At 51.4% G+C, this 9,082-nt stretch overlaps 1 protein-coding gene across 5 annotated transcripts in view; it reads right to left on the bottom strand.

Annotated features, from left to right (window-relative positions):
* Positions 1–275: 275 nt before the first annotated feature.
* The window catches only part of IFT43 (intraflagellar transport 43), a 97,731-nt gene continuing 88,924 nt past the window's right edge, over positions 276–9,082 (bottom strand). For 4 of the 5 annotated variants that reach the window (XM_004262263.3, XM_049706837.1, XM_033409212.2 and 1 more), the window contains 2 exons: positions 8,633–8,734; positions 276–4,414 (listed from right to left, as the gene is read on the bottom strand). Coding sequence is in view for 2 of the 5 variants with exons in the window: in XM_049706837.1 (XP_049562794.1) it covers positions 8,669–8,734 (66 nt within the window). In the remaining 3 variants the exon portion in view is untranslated. Of the gene's footprint in view, positions 8,735–9,082 lie in introns of all 5 variants that reach the window. The other variant, XM_049706836.1, reaches the window with a different exon arrangement.

Genomic DNA, 9,082 nt, shown 5'->3' with positions numbered 1-9,082 from the left:
CCACAGGATGTGTTGTGAAGTGGATGAAGCAAAATGTGGGCCATGCCTGCAGAATGGTCACTACTACATAAATAAAACCAAGCTCTGGGTCTCTATTTGTACGTCCATGTGTATGCAGGTGCACAGAAACCTCTGGAAGGACATCATGGTCACCTCTGGGGAGGGTGGTGAAATGAGACGGGGCAGGGCAGGGTAATAGGGATATTCACTATATTTAGATATACAGTTTTTAGTTCAGTGATTATGTATATATGTAGATGCATAATTTGGTGAATATGTTAGTAAAGATCATATTTTTTTAATGGGATTTGTAAGCTTTTAAAGAGAGAAACTTTTTTTTTTTAAAGATCGGGCATCAGATGTTCCTACGTCTCTGCTCATCCCCCAGGTCGAAAGATTTCTTGCAATGCATTACATGGCACAGCCTGCTCTCTCTAGGGTCACATCTATTTTAAAAGGTCTTGGGTCTTTAAGGTTCCTTGTGTCCTTCCTTGCTCTGTGTTCAACGGACCTGCGTTCCCATTAGAAAGTCAAAAATGATTCCCAAATGCCTGTATTTTACTTCAAATTGGACTACAAATTGCCTACCTAGTCAAACTTGCTGTATTTCCCTTTCATAGAAAATCATGGAAAATTAAACTGCAGATAAAATTTTAAAGCTAGCTCCGGAGTCTCAGCAGACCCCTAGTCTGAGGGGCAGGGGCGGAGGTGGCACTGCAGGGCCTCTCTGCTTCCCGACCCAGTTCTCAGGGACGGCCAAGCTGCCGGGCACCATGGCACAGGGGATGTTGCAAAAATTGGTACGATGCTGTGGGACAAACAGAAACTCGGCCAGCTCGGCTACCTGAGGTGATGAGGGAGTGATGGGGAGAATCTTTTTAAAGTCATGCTTATTGAGGTACAAGTTACATACAATAAAAAAACACCCTTTTTTAAGTGGATAGTTTGATGAGTTTTATAAACAGACATGTAAACATCTCCACAATCAAATTATGGAACATTTCCATTACCCTAAAAGGTTCCCTCCTGCCCCTATGTAGCATCCCCGCCCCGCTCTGCCCTGCCCTGCCTTATCCAGGTTTCGGTTTTATTCTTGTTTTCTCTGTTCTCTAGTTAAAGAGCTAAACTGACTTCTTCTCTTTGCTTAGCTTCCCCTACCAAGTGCTATCTCCTCCAGCTACACCCTGGGAGGTGGCTTCCTTGTTCAGTCTTGGTTGCAGTGTCTTTGTCCTTAAAACTGCACGAGCACCTTGGAGGGCGCTGTGCCTTAGGTACAGTGTGGTGCTGCCCACTGGGCTTCAGTCAGGATGAGCCTGGCCCTTCACAAAGCCCGAGGCAGCCTCCCCTCTGCCGGCGGACAGCATGCCGCCCCGACCGCTGTGTGGCATGGGGGGCTCGGCTACCAGGTCCCTGCTCCTGGAGAGATCTCGGCACAGTCGCCTAAACACCACCTCTTCTCCCACCTTCAGCAGTGACGCCTCCAGACCATGATGGGTAACATGTGGCCCTCTGGAGGGCACACCCTGTCTCCTGGTAGGCCTGGTAACCGTGACTCCCCCTGTTCTCTGCCCATAAAGCCACCAACAGAGGCTCTTCGTGCCCGACCCCAGCAAAGAAAGGGAGCTATCTTCTTCTCCTGCTGAGAGGACACCAGATTCTTTTGCCACATGTCCACTGTGGGATTGCAGTTTCTCCTTCTCAGGCCTCCTCAGCTGGACTGGGTTCTAAGGCGGCACTTCCATGAGTGAGAGAGTGATCGAGCTCTGGTCAACCCCCGTCTATCCCTCTCCAAACCCAGCCCACACCCCAGCCATGCCACTGGGGTTTGGGAGGCATATAGATTTGGGGGAGAAACCGCTACCCACACCCCTAACCAGCTGTCTCCTCTCAGCCCTGCCTGGGAATCTTTCCTCACCAAGTCTAGCTGGACCACCCCAGGCCCACTGTTTGGGTCCTGTGAGAAGGACACCAGGACAGAAAGATAAAGGGGAGAGGAAGCAGGAGGTAACAGGGAGAGGCTTCAGGTGGTGATGAAGGTCTGACAGCTGTGAAGAGAGAGGGGAGGAAGGAGGATTGGATAGCAAGGGTCTCAGATCGCTGTGCAGCTCTGAGAAAGCCCTGGTCAGACCCAGGGGAGCTCTGGTGCAAAGACTGTCGCAGAGGAGTCCTGTGCTGGCCAGGATCGGTGAGCCCTGCACCGCCGCCACGTTCAGCAACTGGCTGGCTGCTGCCTGGGAAGCTCATGGCCTCGGCCTGCAGGCTGACCCTGAAGGCACATCACTCCTTGTGCAAGTTCTCCTGAAGGGCGAGCTGAGTGGCGCAGCCAGGGCTGTCCCTCCTCCTGAGCTCGGCATGGGGACCCTGCTGGCCGGCGGATGGGGTGTGCTCTCCTGTCCCTGAAGCCTGAAAGCCAGACACATTCCCTGCAGCCTCAGCTGCCCCCTTCTCCGTCACACCTCAGTCGCACGACTGACGCACTGGTGGCAGCCACGGAAAGAAGGCGAACCTGCTAACGTTGACTGCTGAGCTGGACCCTCATCCCGAGCAAATGCCGTCAGCTCCAGGGCAGAGTTTAAACAATTCAGTGGAGGGCAAATGGCGGAGGGTCCAGTTATTGGCCCTGGAAATATCCCAGGACTCTGCTCAAACTCTTGTCAGACCCATGATGGAAACAGGGTTAAGCTTCCTGATCAGAGGGGGATGACTCCAGGGTAGGGAAACTGGATCTTCTCCAGAGCTCGTGTGGTTTTAGCTTATCCATCAGGCAGGGGGTCCTGGTTACTGACAAAGGACACTGGCCAGCCTGCAAGTCAGGACTCGAGTTCCAGTATCCATGACCTTGGGTGAGTGCCCCTGGCGAACAGGACCCTTACAGGCAAAATGAGGAGGTGGGGCAGGTGTCTCAAAGTCAGTGCCTGCAGTGTCCAGGCAGAAATGTAAGTGAGGGTGAGGGTGAGGGTGAGAGTGGGGTGGGGCGTGCTGACCTGCCCTTACCCAGGGGAGCTCTGGCCTCTCTGCTCATGTCAGTCACTGCCCTAGTGACTGTGGCCCCAAGGTGGACAGATCTCCCAATTTCCTAAGAGAGGCTGGCAATCTGGGTTTAATGTGAAACCTTTCCATTTTAAATGTTGGTAATTAACCAAATAATTAAAAAGTCGTGTGTTGGGATGCAACTAGAGATTATCATACTAAGTGAAGTAAGTCAGAAAGAGAAAAGACAAATACCATATGATGTCACTTATATGTGGAATCTAAACTATGACACAAATGAACGTATCTACAAAACAGAAACAGACTCATAGACACAGAACAGACTTGTGGTTGCCAAGGATGGGGAGCGGGGTGGGAAGGAGAGGAATGGACTGGGACTTTGGGGTTGGTACATGTAGACTATTACATTTAGAATGGATCAACAGCAAGGTCCTACTTTATTGCACAGAGAAGTATATTCAATACCCTGTGATAAACCATAATGGAAAAGAATATTAAAAAAGAATGTATATGGGGCTTCCCTGGTGGCGCAGTGGTTGGGGGTCCGTCTGCCGATGAGGGGGATGCGGGTTCGTGCCCCGGTCCGGGAAGATCCCACATGCCGCGGAGCGGCTGGGCCCATGAGCCATGGCCGCTGAGCCTGCGCGTCTGGAGCCTGTGCTCCGCAACGGGAGAGGCCACAACAGTGAGAGGCCCGCGTACCGCAAAAAAAAAAAAAGAATGTATATATGTATAAAACTGAGTCACTTTGCTGTACAGTAGAGATTGGCACAACACTGTAAATCAACTATACTTCAATTAAAAAAAACAAACTTATGTGTTGGCCAAATCAATCATGTCCTGTGGGTCGAAGTCAGTCTGTGGGCCTCCAGCCCACGACCTTGGGTTAGATGCCCACATAGGTGCTGTCAGCGCCTAATGCCCGTGACTTGCCATCAGGGGGAATGTTGCCTGTCCACCCAGTGTGATCAGAACTAATCACCATCGAGTGCTTCCTTCGTGCCGGACACTTGACGTATAGTATGTGGTTTAATCATCATAATTCTACAACAAAGACAGGAATTGTTTTCTACCTCACTCTATAGATGAGAAAACGGACGCACGAGGAAGTATGCAGCTGTGACCTGGAAGCACAGGGACTTGAACTTGGCATCGTCTGCATTCTTAGCCTCCGTGCCCTCTTACCTTGCCCCCTCCGGGTTGACCTCTGATTCCTGAGGGACACTTTAGCACCGAGCAGCCCAAATAGTATCCGGGGGGTTTCTGAGACTGGCACTTAGGAGGGCGTTCCAACCCTGCGCGTTCTTTCCATCCAGGGCTGTGGCTCCCCTGCCCCTGCCCCTCTCAGTGCCGTCCTGTGCATCACCTCCAGTCTGCTGGCAGGACGCGCGTCTGGCGGGTCGAATCCACTGCAGCCCGAGACCTGGAAGAGACGGCCTTTTGCAGGACTCTTTCTGGTCTTCGTCCAGCCCCTTCACAGCAGGTGTTCTCTTGTGGGGAGCACTCCCTCCCCCCCCCGCAGCACTGTTTGCTGCAGCTGCGGCAGATGCTGCTAGGAGAGCTGGACAGCCATCATTCTGTGGAAGCCAAAAGCCTCTGTGGCCCGGGCATTCTGGGCTAATGCTCGGCGCTGGCACGGTCCCCTCTCTCGCTGACCCCTCCGGTCCAGGTCACCACGACAGATGCTGGGAACATATGCCGGGAATTAATTCACTCCGCCTTGGCCACAAGAGGGGCAGCCTCTTTCTCTCGCTGCTCCCGACACCCTTACTTTCTGATTTCTACTTCACCAAAGGAGAAATCGGGCTTTTCTCCCTCCCTTGCTCCTAACCCCCTTCCACTGGGCTTCCTCATCATTATTCTGAGCCTGCCGCCAAAGGTATTTGATTCCGAGAGACCCCCCTCACCCCACATCTCAAACAGGATCAAAGGCCAAGGAACCCAGTCACCCTTTCCAGCTTTTTGTCTCCAGATGGATTTTGTCCCAACTTTGCTGCAACTGATAAGTGGTTTTTGTTTGTTTTTTCCTTTTCTTAAGGGAAATTTGTGGCTCTCTTTTAGGAGCCAGAATCTTCCCACCCTTCCAGTCTTTCCTTACATCTAACTCCAATCACTCCTGCTGCGATTGCGTTTCTGAACAGCAACAAGCAGCTGAACTTTGGGAGTCTGCGGCTGTTATTTCTCACCTTCATTCTTCCGTCTAAGGAGGAATTGGTAAACTTTTTCTGTAAAGGGCCAGAGAGTAAATAATTCAGGCTTTGCCGGCCACATGGTCTCTGTCACAACTCAGTTCTGCTACTGCAGCCCCAAAGCAGCCATAGACAGTATGTAAATTAAGGAGCATGGCCGTGTTCCAGTGAAAGTTAACAAGAACAGGTGGCGGGCTGGATTTGGTCCACAGGCTGTGGTACGCTGACCCCTGCTTTAAGCAAACCAACCCACCTCTGTATTTCTTAGTGGAAAAACCAAGCTCCCTTTCTCTCTCTTCACCTGCACTTTGCAGTGGATCATTTGGGCTCCTCCACTCATCCGGAAAGCCTCTGTTTTTCAAAACCAATGCTTTGAGAACACAGAGGAATCTTGTCTATTTCTCTACTAGCTTGTAAGCTCCTTGGGGTCAGGACCATGTCTTATGTGACTTTGAACTCCTGGAATATGCAAAGGCCTTGACAGAAACTCAAAGAACACGCGGTCTAACCCTGAAGAAGCTTATAGGCTGGTGGGGAGAGCAGACCGATGAGCTCTGTGCTCTCAACAGAGATAAGCTCAATGACAGAAAGAAGTCAGGGAGGGAGGAATCAGGAGGTGGTGCCTCCTATAAACTTAGCAGTGACCTTTGAAACACGTACGGAAAGGAGACAAGAAAAAGAATCTTAATTTTTACTGAATTAATCCTGATACTCTAAAGCACTGAAAAACAAACAAACAAACAAACAAAACCAATGCCCTGGAAAACAGTTTTGGCAGTTTCTTAAAAGTTAAACATAAATACACCATCCGACCCAGCAATTTCACTCTTAGGAATCTACCTTAGAGAAATGAAGACATCTGTCCACACAAAGACATGGCCATGAAGGTCCACAGGGGCTTTATTCTTAAGCCCAAACTAGAAACAACCCAAATGTCCATTAACTGAGGGATAAACAAAATGTGGTACGTGTCCATACAACAGAGTAACATTCAGCATTCCAAAGGATGAACCACTGGCACATGCTACGACATGGATGGACCTTGAAAATACACTAAGTGCACGCAGCCAGACTCAAAAGACCACATGTTATATGAGTGCATTTATATGAAATTTCCAGAAACAACCAATCAAGAGTCGGTAGGCAGATCAGTGGTTGCCCGGGGCTGGGAGTGGGAGTGGGGATTAACTGTCAACAGACACAAGGGAGCCTTATAGGATGATGAAAATGTTCCGGAAACAGAATTATGGTTATGGTTGCACAGCTCCATAAATTTACTAAAATCACTGAATTGTATACTTTCAGGGGGTAAATTTTAAGGTATGCAAATTAAACGTCAATAAAGTTGTTATAAAAACAAAACAAAAAACCCTGGTACCAAACCATTCTCTATCCATGGCTGAAAGATGATGCAGGAGGGGAAACGGAGGTGGGAGCTCCTTGAGAGATGCAAATGTTTGTTGTTGCAATAAAATACCCAATGTGACTTTCCCTAGGTTCACTTTTCCACCCCATCAGTTCCAAAATCCAATAGCCGTCAGATTTTACCAGGCATTACAATCCTAAGATTATCCCCATTTTATAGATGAGAAAAAACAGGATCAGAAGGGGAAAGCAGGGGCTTCCCTGGTGGCACAGTAGTTAAGAATCCGCCTGCCAATGCAGGGGACATGGGTTCGAGCCCTGGTCCGGGAAGATCCCACATGCCGCGGAGCAACTAAGCCCATGCGCCACAACTACTGAGCCTGCGCTCTAGAGCCCGCGAGCCACAACTACTGAAGCCCGCACGCCTAGAGCCCGTGCTCCACAACAGGAGAAACCACCGCAATGAGAAGCCCGCGCACTGCAACGAAGAGTAGCCCCCACTCACCACAACTAGAGAAAGCCCCCGCGCAGCAACAAAGACCCAATTCAGCCATAAATAAACAAACAAATAAATAAATAAATTTATATATTAAAAAAAAGAAAAGAAGGGGAAAGCAGCTTGCTCAAGGACCCACAGCGACTAAGTGAAGAGATGCGACTGGACCCCAGGCCCGCCTGATTCCAGAATCTGTGTTCTTTGACACTGCTCCTTACCCCCTCCACTCACGCCCTTCCCCACTGACTCTTTGGCCTCTGGGAGAAAAGCATAGCACTGCTTGGGCAAGCAGAGCAAGGATGCTAAACTTCCTTATCTTGCTGTGGCAAATCCTACCTTTCATTCCAGCACCAATGCTCCCAGGAGCCGCCCTCACCACTAAGCAAGAAAGGCCTTGGTCTCTGTGAGCAGCACTCTGGGGTCCAGCAACACTGGGCCCGCACTGGAGTCCACTTCCGTCTGGAGCATGTAGCTCCAGAAGCCTGTCTGGGGGTGTCCTGGGGTTTAGCAGACGAGCCAACCATCATGGGTGGAGATGGCCTCGGGTTCAGCCACAGGCCGGCCTGCCCACAAGAATTTCTTCCTTGAGCTTTTCATCAGAACTACAAGTTTCCAGGGAGCGCGGCACTCAGGGGCCTCACGGTACTGCCATCTGCCCCACACACGGCACGCCCCCGCCTGCGGGAGCTGGCAGCAGCCGCCTGGCCTCAGTTCTGTGGCAGAAGAGCTCACGGTTCCCCTCTCCCTCGATGAGGCATCAACCCTTCTTCCCAGGCCGAGGCATGGAGGGGCCGTGCAGGCCTCTGAGGAAAGTTTTCCAAAGGCGGCCTGACGAGCCCACGGAGCCTGAGGGTGCGCGTGTCACTGGGGAGAGCGGACCCTACATGCACAGAGGCCTCTTCTGTGGTGGGCCCAGGGCTGGGCCCAGCAAGACACAGCGTCTCCTCTCCCCTGGTCCCCTCCCGCCAGTCAACCGCCTCCTGCCGCTACTCAAAGAAGCCGGGTCTATGCCCCGCTCTTGGCTTTTGCAAATACTCTTCTCTCTCCTTGGAATGCTCTTCCCCAGGGACCGGTTCCGCTCCTTCCTTCACCTTCTTCAGGTCTTTGCTCAAATGTCACCTTCTCAGTGAGACCTTCCCTAACCGCCCACCTAACACTGCACCCCGAGCCCAGCACTCCCTTCCCCGTCCTGCTGGATTTTTCTCCATAGCACCGATTACCATCTGACGCCCTCTCTATCTTACTTATTGCTCCATCTCCCCCACCAGAACGGAAGCGCTTTGAGAGAAGGGAGTTTTGCTTGGAGTGTCTGGAACAGCGCCTGGTGCGTCCTACGTGGTAGTCAGAATCTCATGAAGGAACCGACTTTCCCACCAGGGTCCAGCCTATGAACAGCAGCTCTGCAGCTACCACCCCATGCCAAAGACACCACGGGAGATTTTGCCAGAGACCAGCTGGGGCTTCTCAGACACGAGCCAGTCTGGGAGAAACTGGTAAGGACCCAGTCAATCCGCCACATGCAGGAGGCCCACTCCACACCTCCTCCCCGCCGCCCCCCCGCCGGTGTCTGTGGAAAACCACGCTGAGGTACCTGTCGAAGCTCAACCATTCTATCACCCCTCTTGGGTCATCTTCTTGGGAGGCCCTCTGAAGTCTCGGGTGGGCGACAACGCTGGTTGGAACATAAAGGTGTCTGAGAAGTAAAGGGAGGAAGTCAACCCCCAGGCCCCGCTCGAGCTGGCTGAAGACCCTCAAGGTTATCAGGGTCCTGAGGCAGTTGAACTTGCCGGTGATTAAGGTACTCAAAATACAGCAATTCCTCCTTTGGGTTTCAGAGTCTTGCAGGCTCAAGAAAAACCAGCCTGGACGGAAACTTCTCAGTGACCATGGGAATTATTCCAAAGAGGGGCTGTCTGGGCTAAAAGTGTGACTCTGGAAAAGGAGGAAACGAGACCCCAAAGCCACTAAATCCCTGAGTTTATAATTAACAGACAAGTATTCTCTTTGCCTGCCCTGGAGCCGGTGGCCCACCAGGGAAGGG

The sequence above is a fragment of the Orcinus orca genome, chromosome 2 (genome assembly GCF_937001465.1).
Source record: "Orcinus orca chromosome 2, mOrcOrc1.1, whole genome shotgun sequence".
Classification (NCBI taxonomy): domain Eukaryota; kingdom Metazoa; phylum Chordata; class Mammalia; order Artiodactyla; family Delphinidae; genus Orcinus; species Orcinus orca.
This window is presented reverse-complemented; position numbering and strand designations above follow the sequence as displayed.